The 16487-nt window shown below is 37.8% G+C and overlaps 1 protein-coding gene across 4 annotated transcripts in view; it reads left to right on the top strand.

Moving 5' to 3' along the window:
* SUCO (SUN domain containing ossification factor) overlaps positions 1-16487 on the top strand; it is an 83425-nt gene that overhangs the window by 23359 nt on the left and 43579 nt on the right. For all 4 annotated transcript variants that reach the window (XM_025353597.1, XM_025353618.1, XM_025353608.1 and 1 more), the window contains 6 exons: positions 1010-1164; positions 2480-2617; positions 2840-2990; positions 14204-14327; positions 15236-15360; positions 15852-15919. In XM_025353597.1, coding sequence (XP_025209382.1) covers positions 1010-1164; positions 2480-2617; positions 2840-2990; positions 14204-14327; positions 15236-15360; positions 15852-15919 — 761 coding nt within the window. The remainder of the gene's footprint in view (positions 1-1009; positions 1165-2479; positions 2618-2839; positions 2991-14203; positions 14328-15235; positions 15361-15851; positions 15920-16487) is intronic.

Genomic DNA, 16487 nt, shown 5'->3' with positions numbered 1-16487 from the left:
CAGACGACTATTTATATTTTTTTGTGAATTTCTCAGTATAAATAATTCCCCAAATGATCATACTTTATATTTTCTGGACTACATGCCTTGAGGTTTTTTTCTGCTCTTGTACTGGCCCTTCTTTTCTTTAAGGCCTAGCTCTTCTAATTCATAATAGTCCTTAGTTTCTTTTTCCTTGAGCTGAGCATGATATTTGTACCTCTCACTTGATATTCATTTATTGAAGCATTTAAACACCTACTGTGTGCTAGGTACTGTGCTAGACACTGGGAATATGAAGATCAAGAGAACATAGTTCTTACTCAGGACATTTATGGTATACTTGAAGAAGAGAGGGAGATATGAATAATGGCAATTGAGTTGTTACAGATACAGTGATAAAAGTGTACAGAGAACAGTGGAGGCATAGAGGAAAGGGAGTAGTTAATTCTGTTTAGGGTTGGTCTTGGAAGTGGAGGTGCTGATAGAGGTTTTCAAATATGAACAGGTGTTAGGTAGATTTCACATTGTGTTTTGGAGGACTGAAGGGCCCAGGACATTAGAGACTGAAGGAGCAGCAAGGATCATTTATTGCTTCCTGGTGTTGTTACTTGAACATACATTGTTGCTTATTGATACACATTATTTCCTAAACTGCTCAGGGTCAAGAACTATGTATTGTACTGTTTTGTACTTGTCCATAGGGTTTCTTTGTTGCTACTAGCGTTCATCAATTAGAGAAGACAGAAATCTTTGTAGCTCCTGATGCAAAGTAGGAAATAGGTAGGGAGAAAGTTCTTTCCTAGTTTATGAAATGCCATGAAAAAATGTGTAGGGCCTGTATTTTCATATGAAATATATTCCTTAGGGTGGTAATATTGGAAGAAAGGATTTTTATAAAAGTACTTTTTTAGTGAACATTTTTTATATTGTCATTTTTCAGAAATGCTTTCCGTAAATGCCTATTCTGCTAAAGAGATGATATATTAATCTCAACATTTAATTTAGTTGACTTGTTTTTTTTAAACAGAATACAGAGTCAAAAAAGTTAAGTCCACCGGTGGTGGAGACACTCCCTACAGTTGATTTGCATGAAGAGTCTTCCAGTGCAGTTGTGGACAGTGAAACTGTTGAAAATATTTCCAGCTCATCTACCTCAGAAATCACTCCAATCTCAAAGCTTGAGTAAGTCATTACAAAAAACAAACACAAAAAAGAATCTCCTTAGTTAGTGATAGAAAGATTTCTTTAAAAGATAAAGCAGCTTGCTACTCAAGTTTAAAGTTTAGGCTATATAGCAGACCTAAATTAAATTACAGTTACTGTGTTTTGTGTGTATGTGTGTGCATGCCTTTGTGTGTTTTGAATGTAATGATTTTATAACAAGTTTATTTAGCTAACTAACTCAATGAAGTTGATAGATCCCAAGTGTGAAATCTCTATATAGTCTAAGCAAAGTAAGGTTCTACTTAGGAAACAGTGCTTATTTGAATTATCTTCCCTGTAATTATCAACTCAAATGTCAGGTTGTTCATTTCCATTAAGTATCACTGCCATTTCATTCATTTTTATGTCTTTGTGTGAATTGCTACCTTTTTCAAACTTGATAATAAATATTCAGAGTGTTTGGGTTTAAGTGATCCTTAAATTAGAAAATTTGTTAGGTACTTCTCCTAGCTCCTTCCTGCAACAGTCCAAAGAACAAAACGAAACGTCCTTCTCTTAATACTGCATAAGCATTTCCTTTTTCAAATGAGTTAATATAAATAAAGTACAAGAAGAATAACTGGTACATAGGATAAATGTGTCCGTTAATATCACCCTTGCTTCTCAAGAATGTAAGGGCCTGGGTTGAAGGAGTTGCACAAGGTGTTATGGTTACCAGCTAGGAGCATGTCTCATTACGGGCCAGGGAACAGAAGACATGTTGAGAAATAATGATAGTATTTTAACTTTAATGATAGTATTTTAAATTTAAATGATTCCGAAGGAACTTAAGGCTAGATACCACATATCTGAACAGTGAATTCTATACTCCCATTATATTAAACATGACTGATTAATGAAATGGAGGTGAGGCAGGGAAAAATAGGAAGGTTTATATTTTAAAAATGAAATTCTAAGAACACCTTAAAATTTTAGTGAAATGTCTTGAGATAATGACTTTTGAAGGATGCCATAAGTAACAACTTTAATGCTGGTAGAATTAATATAGTAACATGGAAATTAAACTTTAGAGAAGATACAGTGAGAATAAGTAATTTTTAAAAATCTTATTTTCGATACGACCAAATATTAACCTCTAATATTTTAATATTTGGTAGGTAGTTATTTAGAAGCTGAGGACAATAACAGATCAAGTCAGCAATTGACTTGACATGATTTAAAATTTTCTTTCTTTGGTTTACATTATGTTTTGGAAATCACTAATAGTGTTTTTAATGTATATTACCTCAAGTTAATTTAATTACCAGATTATGTTTCTTGTTTCTTTTTTTAGTGAAATAGAAAAATCTGGTACTATTCCTGTAGCCAAATCAAGTGAAACCGAGCAGTCTGAAACTGATTGTGATGTTGGTGAGGCCCTTGATGCTAGTGCTCCAATTGAACAACCTTCCTTTGTCAGTCCACCTGACAGGTGGGTAGGAGCAGTTGTTTGTCCTTCTTATGATTCTGTAATAACAGCAGTGTCCTGTTTGAATAGACTTTGGTGTATGTTAAATTCCACTTTGAGAGAAAGCTGATCTCTCTGTGTTTCTTCCTTGGTTTACTTTGTACATGAGTTATAAGAATTGAGATTGTATAGAGTTTGTTATCCAGTAAAATCTGTTTATTTAATATATCTTTTGGTTTTAAATAGCCTTGTTGGCCAGCATATAGAAAATGTATCATCTTCACATGGTAAAGGAAAGATAACAAAATCAGAATTTGAATCAAAAGTTTCAGCAAGTGAACAGGATGGTGGTGATCAAAAATCTGCATTGAATGCTTCAGATAATGTAAAAAATGAGGTAAGTATATAACTTGCACTATCTCTTACTTCTTTATGTAATGCATTTTTGTTATTAGCTAAGCTCATAATAATTTGCTAACTATATTTTTTGTAAAATCAGGGAGATGAAGTAGACAACAACATGTGGAACTAACAGGAACTGTGCTCTCTGAGAGCAAGTGATTCTGTCTCCAATATAGTGTTTATTACATAAAGTTGTTTCAAGCATGAACTCTCCTTGGTTATATATTATTAAATGATTTTGTGCCACGCACAGCTGTTTGATACCAGATACATAAAGTCCTTATTTAATCAGCTTCTTAGAAAGCTATCTAGAAGAAGATATGCCTAATTACATTTAATTATCTTCAGAATGTACGAGGTTAAATTTAGGCTCTTCAATCAGAACTATTTTAATGGAACATTTTACCTTTCATTATTTGTATGCAAAATACAACCAGACCACCTTATATTTTAGAGTGTGATTCTTATAATTAAGACAGAGCTTATCACAGTGAAACAGTTTTACTTTCTTTTCTCCTTCTGAGTTGTACCTTGACTTCATGTACTGTAGAATTTCTTGAAGTAGTATCAACACAGCAATTTAAACTTCCCTCAGGTAAGCAATGACTAAGTTGAAGAGGTGAAGTATATTCCATAAACTTAACAAAAACAAAAATAAATAGGGTCCAAGGGTAGTTCAGTGTGCTGACTACCACATCCATATTTATTCCTCTTTAATTTGGGATCTTTTGTTCTCTGCTTTCTTTTTCACGTATTTTCAGTGAATCTTCACTTACGACTAACTAAACTTCATTCTGGAGACTTTCACTATCATGGGACCAACTGTTTTGATGATGCTTCTTATGGGAGCTCAGCATTTCATACATCTTGAAGGAACTACTTTTCTCAATGATACCAAATTACGTATATGTTAAAGTTTAGTTGTCAGATATCACATCCATGAATAAAATTAGACAAACATTAAAACACATCTCCTTTGAAGGTATTTATAAAAATGTCAAATGTAAAATTCAAGCATGGCAGCTAGCTTTGTCCTAGATTTGCTTGTTCTCCTTAACTTAGCAGACTGAAACTTCTTTATTACCTAAGAGACTTAAACTGTTTGTGAGTCTATGCTAATAGGCAAAAGAGTAGAATTTTAATTAACTGTATTAATTACTTTCTAAATGAATTAGTATCCCAGAAAAATCATGACAGATAATGAGCACATTACGACTAATAGCCAATAGTTTTATTTAGTATCCACTTCAGAATAACTCTGCCCAGTTAAGTTTATGTGAGTGGGAGAGAATTTGCTTTCTCATGCCTTGTGCTAGCCTTTTATTTCAAGGGTCTGTGAGACATTGATTGCTGTGCTTATATGCTTATATGGAGAATGCTTTACAAACTGGTTTTGTTGTGTTGTTTATAGACAATGCATCACAAAGTGATTTTTATTGTATTTGTTCTCTTATTTGTTGCCAGGAGGATATAGTGATTTATTTGGCTGGGCTTCAAAGGGTAAATGTATGTTCCTTTTGTTGCAGGTTTTGTATTTGAGCTTTACTTTGTTAGTATCTCAGCTAGGTAAATTTTTCTAAGTGCATGTTTCTTGTTTATTTTCCCAATGCATCTGATGCAGGACAGGCAAGCCCCAAAATTAGTGCTTAGCCCGGGATGATTCTTGGCTTAGCCCAGGCAAGAATTAAATGGCAAGCCAGTGGTATTAAACAGAGACTTTAATTGAAGTGGCAGTGTACAGCAGCGGCAGCAGCAGCAGCCGAGGTACTGCTCTGTGTGGAGTAGCGCTACCCCATAAGCATTGTGCCCAGAATAGCAGTTCAGAAGCAGTTGTGCAGTCATGCTTATATGTACTTTTAATTATATGCAAATTAATGGGTAGTTATGCAGAAATTTCTAGGAAAAAGATGGTAACTTCTGGGTTGTCAGGTCATTGTTATGGGAAGGGGTGGTAACTTTTGGGTGTTGCCATGGAAAGATGTGGTAACTTCCAGGTGTTGCTGTGGCAGTGGTAAACAGACATAGCACACTGGTGGTGGGCTTGGCTTATGGAAATTTGCTTCCGTCTGGGACCTGTTTTAGCTGGTACTCAATTTGATCTGATGTCCAAGACCCGCCTCCAAAATTGAATCCCACCTCCCTACCTCATTCCTCCCTCAGAGATTAGATACTCCTCCGTAATCTTAAGAAGGCTACACAAGGGTAGAGATCCGTCTTCTGTAACTGCTTCCTGCTGAGTTTACGGTGTAGGCCCTATCTAGCACCAGAGAAGTGAAAATCTCTGGATAACTGATAGGGGCCCAGAGACAGGATGAGTTGGAAGCCTTGTGCTAACATTTTCTTTACCTGGAACTGTTTTAAGACAAAACAAAATGAAACAAAAGAGGTTAAACAGGCAAGGACCAAAAATTAGTAACAAGACAGCCTTCAAAGGTCCTAGAAGAGGTAGCTAAAAGCCGGTTGAAACTTTTGAAGGCACTTTTGATAGTTGACCAGATATAGTTGCAATAAGTGCCCTGGTTGTATCTGTAACCAGGTAGTTTACTTATAGATCTCTTGAATGTTAATCTCAACCTGTCTGGAGTCGTTCATATATGTGCAGCAGGTTTTATTAATAACTGCACATGCTCTACCTTGTTCAGCTAGTAAATAGTCCAGTGCTAGTCTGTTATTGAGAAATACATTTGCCAAAGAGTCTAGGGACTCTTGAATTCTCTTTAGTGCATGACCTGTGTTGGTGGCTAAGGATTCTAGGGTTTGAGTCAAGTTGTTTAGGGTTCACTTGTGGTAAGCAAAGCCACCCAAGGGTACTGCTGCCCTGATTCCTGCCAGAATTAATCCTATTGCTTATTTACTTCTGGTGTTATTTGGGTCTCATGACAGTGGCCCCTGAAGGGGCAAGAGTGGTCAGCATACATTCACCTCAGTTCCAAGTTTTGATACATAAGGGAAAGCTACTCCTAGAAGAGCAGATGTTGACTTTTAACTATTCAGAATTAAAAGACAAAGAGCAGATGACTACCTGGGGAATCAGGAGTGGTTATGGGGTGTGACTTCTTCCCATTCATGGCCACAAAGAAAAATGAGCTGAATTGGGGCACAAACGGAGACCCTATGGGGTGTGATCTTTATTCTTTGTTGCCAACTTGAGTCTATAGAGATACTTTCCCCCATTCTAATAGGGGTAGTTGAACAATTATTTTCTGAAAGAGGGTGGCACTGCCACCTTCCCAGACTAGGTAGTTAGTTGTTTTCCCCTGTATATTCTAATCCAGGAAAAGCCACCATATATAGTCTCCTTGTTTTCAAGTGGAATCCCATTTACCTCACTGTGGCATTGGTATGTTGGCAGCTAGAGTTGGATTCAGAGCATTGCAGGGAAACTTCTGCTTTAGTGTCCTTAACACAAAAGGTGCAGAAGGTAGAATCATGAGTGCACTGGAGGTATACATAGCCAACTTCCCAGGTCCAGGTAATGGTGGGAGGTTCAGGTGGAATTTGTTCAGTAGGGAGAGTTTGTTCCACTTAGCAAGTAGGGGTTTGGGTATTTCAGGATTGCTGTGGTTAGTTAGGCAGTTTGGGGGACATGTTTGTGAGATTTTTCTGGATAAGCCAGAAGATTGAAATCTTTATCCTGGGGATGTTGATGACAAATCTAGCAACCATGAAGGTGGTGCCCTGATGCTATAATTTTTGAAACATTTACTGTAGAATTATGTTTCTAGCCACACCAGCTCAGGGTAATTGGGAGAGCAAACAAGATTAATAGTGACAACAGGATGTCTGCAATTGGGCCTTAGCATGGCCTCTACACCCAACAAGGACAAGAGTGGTGTTTCCTGGGAGGTTGGCTAAAGTGATTGAAAAGAAGTATTACACTATTTTGCTCCCCCACTGCTCAAAAGGGTTCAAGGACCGATGAGTACCCACTCACCTCCACTCTTGTCTGGCCCAGAACATCCCCTGGCTACAAGTTTCCTGACTCCAAGTCCCCTGGCCACAGGATTCCCACCAAGGGATACAGTGGACCTGGAGCAGGCAGCATAATATCTTAGCATCGGCACAGGCGAAAATAAAATCTTTGCCATTAACATTGCATCCAGCACCTTCTGACAAAAAGGAGGAATACAGAACAAAAATCAAAATCCATAGCCCCCCAACAGACTGAACAGATGCTCCCTTCCTGGCCAAAGGGAATGGATTTGGGCAGGAGCCCCCCAAACACTTCTAAGCAATATAAGAGTCAAAACCAAAAGCCAAAACAGGTTACACATCAAGAAAAGAAACAACAGCATAGAATTAAGCTATACTGGAAGAAAACACTGCTCCCACAGACCTCTAAGACTAAACATTTTAGCATCAGGCCACAACGGCAGTCATAGTTGGAGCAGAAAAACTCACAGGAGCTGACAAAAAAAGCTAAAAGAGTTAAAATGAATCCGAAAAGCTTTCAAAAGAGTAGATTACAGGATTAAAAAGCAAAATTTCTGGTAATTTAGCAAATCAACATTTTAAGAAAATTGAGTTTTAACATGTAGACCATTCTTTTATTTATTTATTTTTGAGACGGAGTCTTGCTCTTTTGCCAGGCTGGAGTGCAGTGGTGCGATCTCTGCTCACTGCAACCTCCGCCTCCCAGGTTCAAGTGATTCTCCTGTCTCAGCCTCCCGTAGCTGGGACTACAGGTATGCGCCACCATGCCCAGCTAATTTTTGTATTTTTAGTAGAAACGGGGTTTCACCATGTTGGCCATGGCCAGGGTGGTCTCGATCTCTTGACCTAGTGATCCACCCGCCTTGGCCTCCCAAAGTGCTGGGATTACAGGGGTGAGTCACTGCACCCGGCTAGACTGTTCTTTAGCAAATGTATTATAAGCAATTTCCTTCTAATTATGACAAGTTCAATCATACACAAAATTTCTTTTATAAAGTCTCCTTTATGAACCTTGTCATGACATAACACAGACCCTCTACAACATGCTTGAATTTTCTGACTTGTCTGATACGGTTTAGCTCTGTGTCCCCACCCAAATCTCATGTTGAGTTGTAATCCCCACATGTTAGAGGAGGGGCCAGATGGGAGGTGATTGAATCGTGGGGGTGGAATTTCCCCTTGCTGTTCTTGTGATAGTGAATGACTTCTTATGAGATGTAGTTCAAAAGTGTGTAGTGCTTCCCCCTTCACTCTCTTCCTCCTGCACGGCAATGTAAAGCAGGTACTTGCTTCCCCTTTGACCTTAAGTTTCCTGAGGCCTCCCCAACCATGCTTCCTGTTCAGCCCGAGAAATGGTGAGTCAATTAAAAATTAAACCTCTTTTCTGCATAAAATACCCAGTCTCAAGTAGTTCTTTATAGCAGTGTGAGAACAGACTAATACAGAAAATTGGTACCAGAGAAGTAGGGCATTGTTCAAAAGATACTTGAAAATATGGAAGTGACTTTGGAACTGGGTAATGGGCAGGGTTGGACAGTTTGGAGGGCTCAGAAGAAGACAGGAAGATAACAGAAAGTTTGGAATTTCCTAGAGACTTGTTGAATGGTTTTGACCAGAATACTGATAGTGATATGGACAGTGAAATTCAGGCTGAGGTGGTTTCAGATGGAGATGAGGAACTCATTGGGAATTTGAACAGAGGTGACTCTTCCTGTGGTTTAGCAAAGAGACTGGTGGTGTTGTGCCTCTGCTTTAAGGATCTGTGGAACTTTGAACTTGAGAGAGATGATTTAAGGTATCTGGCAGAAGAAATTTCTAAGCAGTAAAGTATTCAGGATGTGGCCTGGTTACTTCTAAAAGCCTGTGTTCATTTGCATAAACAAAGAAATGGCCTAAAACTGGAACTTATGTTTAAAAGGGAAGCAGAGCATAGAAATTCGGAAAATTTGCAGCCTGACTATGTGGTAGAAAAGAAAAACCCATTTACTGGGGAGGGATTCAAGCCTGCAGAAATTTGCATAAGTAAAGAGGAGCCAAATGTTAATAGCCCAGAAAGTGGGGGAAATGCCTTTAGGGCGTTTCAGACACCTTCATGGCAGCCCTTCCCATCACAGGCGAGGAGGCCTAAGAGGGAAAAACGGTTGCGTGGGCCAGGCCCAGTGTCCTGCTGCTCTGTACAGCCTCAGGACATGGCACCCTGCATCCCAGCTGCTCCAGCTTCAGCTGTGGTTGAAAGGGGCAAAGGTACAGATCAGGCCATTACTTCAAAGGGTGCAAGCCCCAAGCCTTTGCAGCTTCCATGTGGTATTGATTCTATGAGTGCAAAAAGGGCAAGAATTGAGGTTTGGAAACTTCTGCTTAGATTTCAGAGGATGTGTGGAAAAGTCTGGATGTCCAGGCAAAAGTCTGCTGCAGGAACAGAGCCTTCATGGAGAACCTCTACTAGGGCAGTGCAGAGGGGAAACATGGGGTGGGAACCCCCAACCCCCAGCATCCCAAATGGGGCTCTGCCTAGTGGAGCTGTGAGAAGAGGGCCACCATCCTCCAGACCCCAGAATGTTAGATCCACCAACACTTTGCACTGTGCACCTGGAAAAGTTGCAGGCAGTCAACACCAGCTCCTGAAAGCAGTTATGGGGGCTCTACCCTGTAGAACCACAGGGGTGGAGCTGCCCAGGGTCTTGGTAATGAATGAGTTCTCACGTGATATGATTGTTTAAAAGTGTGTTGCACTTCCCCCTTCATTCTCTTCCTCCTGTGCCACCATGTGTAGAAGGTACTTGCTTCCCCTTCACACTTCCACCATGATTGTAAGTTTCCTGAGGCCTCCTCAACTGTGTTTCCTGTACAGCCTGCAGAACTGTGAGTCAGTTAAACCTTTTTTTTTTTTTTTTTCATAAATCACCCAATCTCAGGTAGTTCTTTATAGCAGTGTGAGAATGGACTAATACATTGTCCTATGTTACCTCTTTCTTGAATAACCAGACATTTTACTTTAGGACAAGAATTTACTATGCAAGATTTCTCCCTCATATAAAATTACTCTTTTTTATATCCTTCTTTGCAAAACAGAGAGAAAACATTTCTATCCATAACATTCTTTATGTCTCTCTTTTCTACTTAATGGTTTCCTCATATTTTGAACTTCCCTTTTAATAACTTCCAAATTAAACAAAAAATGTTTTCCCAATAAAAAATACATTTCTTTAGCACATTTTATGTAAACCTAGCAAGAAATCCTGAACTGCCTACCAGACATTAGAATTTTATAGAGGAGGACCATTTTATCATTTTTAGATTTTATACCATACAATAAGCTCAATCCTATTCTATTCTATTCTATTCTATTCTATTCTATTCTATTCTATTCTATTCTATTCTATTCTATTCTATTCTATCTATTCTCATGCCATTTAAAACATTTTAAAGCCTATGAACATAAATAATTTGCCTAGGAAAGGGTTGCCAAAGGGGAGACCTCAGAGGCCCTGACTTGCTGGAGAACCTACCTGGTAGTGGAGACACTGAGAAAAAAGGTAGCCACTTGTCAGCTGCTGTAGGTGTCTGTCCATTTGAGGTCAGTAGCCTGTGAACTCCCAGTTCCTTTGACCAAGAGGGACAGTTACAAGCAAAGCAGTTATAAGACAGCTTCCAAGAAGGGGCTTGCAACTGGCTATTAGGAAAATAATACTTTTAACTTTAGGACACAAAAGGGCAAGACTAATATTCCCCTAGGGAGAGGGGCTATAACCCACAGTCCTAAAGGGAATGTTAATGCCAGAAACCCCAGAGCATCTGGGGTGCAGTCTAGAATACCAATGCTGAAAACCCAGAGTGCCTGCATTTCAGCCAATGAGGGTCCCCTCACTAATGCCGAAAAACCTGGCGTACCCAGGGTGCAACCAGCAGTGTCCCACAATCAAGTTGAGGTCACAGAATGTGACTCTGGTGTCCCACAGTCAACACACTGGGGGAACCTCTCACAACTAAGTGTCCCACCTTAAACAGTTGCCCACATACAGTTAACAGAAAGTTAAAAGCAAACAATAAGACTGCATACATTTTAGGATTGAAAATGGAATGACTGGTGGAATAATAAAATAGAAGGGCGAGAACCAGTGGAAGAAGTGCTTAGGATATGTTTCAGGGCACACTAATGATGGGGGCTTTTAACTGACCACTTAGCCAAAGGCTTTTGTTCCCTAGCTTACCTGATATTATGGGGGGTGGTAGCCACAGAAGCCAAAATGTGACCAGTCTTCCCCGTGGGACTTGGGCGAAGGTCCCTCCAGGTTCCCTCATCTAGAGTGGGCTCAGCTGCTGCAGTGGGAGGAGCTTGCACAGGGACTGGTGACCTACTGGTCTGCCTGTCAGAGCAGTGGGTCCCATATGAGGCAGTGGCACTATAGCCACTTTCTCATCTGCTCAGCTGTGCTGTCTGCCAGGAAAAATGGTGGCTCTCAAAAGAGCCTTTGATTAGTGTTAGAGCTCAGGCATTACAGCTCTGCTTAGTTACCTCTCTGCTCATCTCACACACTGCCATCTCTCGCTGTCTTGTTAACTGCTGTCTCTTGTCCCTTGCTGTTTTCTCACTGCTTCTCTGACTGCCATCTCTCATTGGCTCTTGCCAATCACCTTCTCTCCATCTCTGCTGTTGCATCATCTTGCCTCTCTTCCTCTCACCACCATCTCTGCTTTCTTCATCCCTTCGCGGTTACCAGATGTTTCAGGACAGAGAAGCCCCCAGCTTAGCCCAGGAGGGTTCTTGGCTTCACCTAGGAAAGAATTAAAGGGCGAGCTGGTAGTGTTAAACAGCAACTTTTATTGAAGTGGCTTTATACAGCAGCAGCAGAAGTACTGCTCCTTGTAGAACAGGGCTACCCAACAGGCAGGGTGCCTAGAGTAGCAGCTCAGAGGCAGTTCTGCGTATTTATACCCGCTTTTAATTATATGCAAATTTAAGGGGTGGTTTATGCAGAAATTTCTAGGAAAATGGTGGTAACTTCCAGGTTGCTGGATCCTTGTCATGGAAAGGAGTGGTAACTTCTAGGTGTTGCCATGGCAATGCTAAATTGACAAGGCATGCTGGTGGGCGTGTCTTATGGAAACTGCTCCTGGCCTGTTTTATCTAGTCATCCATATGGTTCAGTGTCTGAGCCCTGCCTGCAGAATCAATCAAGTCCTGTCTCCTTCCTTATATTCAAACTAGATTTTTGTTATCTAATTGAAAAAATTAAATTAGTAGTAATACTAGCTCTTTTATCTTTTTCTGCCATGTGTTGTTTTAAATAGCTATAGACTTCATTTAGTAAATCAACTTGTTCTGTAAAGCACTCTAAGATGGAAGTTGGGTGGGGACCAAATTGCTGTCTTCCTAAAAGGGGGTTTGGAAATGACTCTACTTCCTTTGAAGAAAAAAGAAATAGTCCCAGAAGTTGTGAATATTTCATGTTAGTGCTCAAAAGCATGCTCTTATATAGCAAATATATACTAAATGAGACTTATATTGTTTACCAGAGTTTGCTATCTAATAGATTTTGTACACTTCTCAAGATAGTGTTAATGAATACATCAAAACTTTGTTTTAGACATGATTCAATAATGGAATAAATGTCTGTGTATTCATTATTCAGTTTAAGAGGGAAAAAAGTCACAAGATTGTGTGCCCTTCCCCAATATTCCTTCTCTTGTCTTCAGATATAATCACTATCTTGAATTTAGTGGTTTTTTGTTTAGTTTTAGAGTTTTTCAATAAGTATAAACAATAAATATTATATGGCATAGTTTAATATAAATGATGTTCTTGCCATAAGTAACATTTTATTCAACATTGTTTTTGAGATTCGTTCATTGTTTCCACTGCTCTGTTTATAGTGACTACTACAGTTTATCTGTTCCTCATTTAATGGATGTTTAGGTTATTATTTTTGGTATTAAAAGCAATGCTCTAATGAACATTCTTATCATATCTTTTGGACACGTGAGTGTTTTCACTTAGATTTATACATGGGGTGTATTTAGGGATTATGCACATCTTAATATTGTTAAATTTTAAACCTTTTAGCAGTCTGATAGATTTCTCTTGGCTCAACAGACATTTCACACGTGGCCACAGACTATCACACTTTAAACTCCATTAGATTTGTATAATTTATCTCAGCATGCCCCAACCCCCAGGCCGCAGACCAGCACCAGTCCATGGCCTATTAGGAAACAGGCTGCACGACAGGTGGTGAGTGGTGGGTAAGCAAGCATTATCGCCTGAATTCTGCCTCCTGTCATATCAGTGGTGGCGTTAGAATCTTATAGGAGTGTGAACTCTATTGTGAACTGCACATGTGAGGGATCTAGGTTGTGCATTCCTTATGAGAATCTAATGCCTTATGATCTAAGGTGGAACAGTTTCATCCCAAAATTATCTCCCTACCCCGTCCATGGGAAAATTGTTTTCCATGAAACTAGCCACTGGTTTCAGAAAGATTGTAGACCTCTGATTTATATGATATCTCAGGCTTTCATTTGGATTCCATGATTATTACTGAATTGTATATCTTTTTGTGGATTTATTGATTTTATTCTTTGCTTCCCACCCACCCCATCCCCTTATTTGATTTGTTGATACTCTTTATACTTGATAATAGTTTGTTGACTGAATGTATTGCAGATACTGCTCTCGGTGTGTGACTTATTCTTCCGTGTCATTTATGGTTAGCCTAGCCAAATGTATCAGCTTTTAAAAATGATATATGCATTCTGCATCTTGTTAACATGATTTATAAAGATTTTTAAATTTTCTTCTAAAATGTAAAGTCTTGTTTTTTCACATTTAGATTTTTTAATGTGCCTTAAAATTTTTGTGTACACAGTGTTTCTTTTTAAGGATTTTGTGGAAATAAAACATCTAAAATTATCTAGATTCCTTTAATGGATGTATTATCTTAACTTATATTTTAAGGTGGATGCATGGCAAGTATACAATTTATTCATTTGTATAGACTATGTATGAGTAATTGTAATTATTTTTTTTAACGACCTATGCTTATATCACTAACAAGTGAAGGAACACATCCTAAATAGAATGTTTTAATTATCTCAAGAGAAATTCAACCTTTCAGTAAACCAAAACTTTTCTTTTTACCTTTTTTATTTTTTCAAAATATAATCATTCATTATAAATTGGAACTTTAATTTGACAGAAACATTTGTATTTATTTCTAAAATTTATTTGTATTATTTGAAAGTTGAAGTCTTCTTATTTTTTGGTGTTTCTTTCAGAGCTCTGATTATACAAAACCAGGAGACATTGACCCTACATCTGTAACAAGTCCCAAAGATCCGGAAGATATACCAACATTTGATGAATGGAAGAAGAAAGTTATGGAAGTAGAAAAAGAAAAAAGTAAGGAAGTATTTGAGTTCTTTAAACATTTTCTTTTTTTTTTTAAGTTTATGGTGTAGTTTTAATATGCTTTCTTTTTTTGATTGGTAAAACAAAATAAAACTTACTTTTGAAAACTTTTTAAAGGTGAAACTTACCAAGTTGCTGTTGATCCATCCATATATCATGTACCTGTATATAATTACATACAGTTCTAGTTTTAATTGAAATCCATTCTTGTAAATTATTAAGCGAGCATAAAATAAGGCATAGCAGTGATTTCCATCACAGTTAATACAAGGAAAATTGAGGCATGGAAGCTATTTTAAAATTCATGTGGAACTCAAAAAGAACTTGCATAAAATCCTTGAGTTTAAAATATTCTTTAACTTACCAAAAGGTGTTTTACATATGGTGTTTCAAGAACATACCTAAAGAAAAGCTTGCTTATGTTATGAGGGAGAGGAGGGTGACTAAAATTATAGTTAATTTATTCCCTGTGTGATGGGTTGTTAGGTGCAGCACACCACCGTGGCACATGTTTACCTATGTAACAAACCTGCACGTCTTGCGTGTGTACCCCAGAGCGTAAAAAAATAATAATAATTTAAAAAATACATCCTTAATAGATGTTTATAATAGATGTAAATACAGAAAGCTTTGATTCTCATGGACAAGCTTCATTTTGTGAGTTATATTACTTAGACATAAATTAGTGTAGAATTTTGTAGTTAATTTGTTTCTGGGGGATATTTTAAAGCTGTTGAGGTGGAGCACTTTGATTTTTTGTAAATTTTTAAAATATTCTCTCAAGTGTTAAAACCTATTCTTTTCTAGAAGACAGCTTATTGCTTTTGAGATCAGTGTTGCTAGAGGTATTTTCAGTCGTAATCAAATATATGTATATTTATGATAAGGTTTGTCTGCAGGTCAGTCAATGCATCCATCTTCTAATGGAGGTTCACATGCCACCAAAAAGGTCCAGAAAAATCGAAATAATTATGCCTCAGTAGAATGCGGTGCCAAAATTCTAGCAGCTAATCCAGAAGCCAAGGTAGGTACTTAAGTATAAAATTTTATATATATAGGAAATTAACAACTTTTAAAAATATAGGCATTTGTTTACTGGGAACTATATTTTAATGTGAGATATTTTCCTTATTCCCTAACAAAAGCAGAATATGCTTTTCAAAACATTATCTTGTATGAATTCTTATTTATATTCACTGATATATTTTACCCTGCATTTTTTAACTTTTAAAAACCGTATGAAATTTTAAAAAGGAACTAACTAAAATATTATTTTTTTCTTTAAAGTAACAGACATTGAATTTTAAATGTACTGTCGTGACACTTAATTTAATGCTGTAGCCATGAATGGTGAATCTTAGCTACTTTTATGCTTTTTTCCCAAGTGAGTGTTTTAAAGTCTTAGGTGTACTTAAGATCTAAAAATACAGAAGTCCTAGAAAACTTTAAAGTTAAAATAAATACTTTCTTCATTATTCCTAAAGTAATTTGTTTCCTTTCCTCTTTTTAAAATAGAGCACATCTGCTATTCTTATAGAAAATATGGATCTTTATATGTTGAATCCTTGCAGCACTAAAATTTGGTGAGTAATAGACAGTTTTAAAGAGTACATTCTGCATATATATGCATATTATGTTAAGCTTTTGCATTAGGGTTAATCATTTAACAAGCATTTATGATTGATTAGTGCTGATACTATGCAAAACTGAGGACAGAATGCCTTCCTTTCCTTTTGAGGAGGTCACAAAAAGAAAAAAGTGACAGACCTGGTTAAACAATTATGAAATGGTATAAAAAGTACTGTTGAAAGGGTGTTATTGAAAGAGTGATGATGTGTAACTGGAAGAGGAGATGAGAGAAGGCTTCCTGGAAGAGGTAATTCCTGAGCTGAATCTTGAAGGATTAATAGGAAGTGGCAGATGAATGAGTCAGAAGTATTCAGGAACTGTAAGAATAAGGGGGTAATGCTGAAAAGGAGTATGTTTCTTCTGGGTGACTGTTAGGTATTACAAGAAGAAAGGTGCCATGAGAGTAGGGGTGGAACATAAGCCTGGAGCATTCATTTATCTATAAGTAGGCCATTCGGTGCTATGTATACCCAACTTAAACATTTTTGAACTTAAAGACCATGAAGTACAGTATTTGATTTA

This window comes from Theropithecus gelada, chromosome 1 (assembly GCF_003255815.1).
Source record: "Theropithecus gelada isolate Dixy chromosome 1, Tgel_1.0, whole genome shotgun sequence".
In the NCBI taxonomy this organism is placed as follows: Eukaryota; Metazoa; Chordata; class Mammalia; order Primates; family Cercopithecidae; genus Theropithecus; species Theropithecus gelada.
This window is presented reverse-complemented; position numbering and strand designations above follow the sequence as displayed.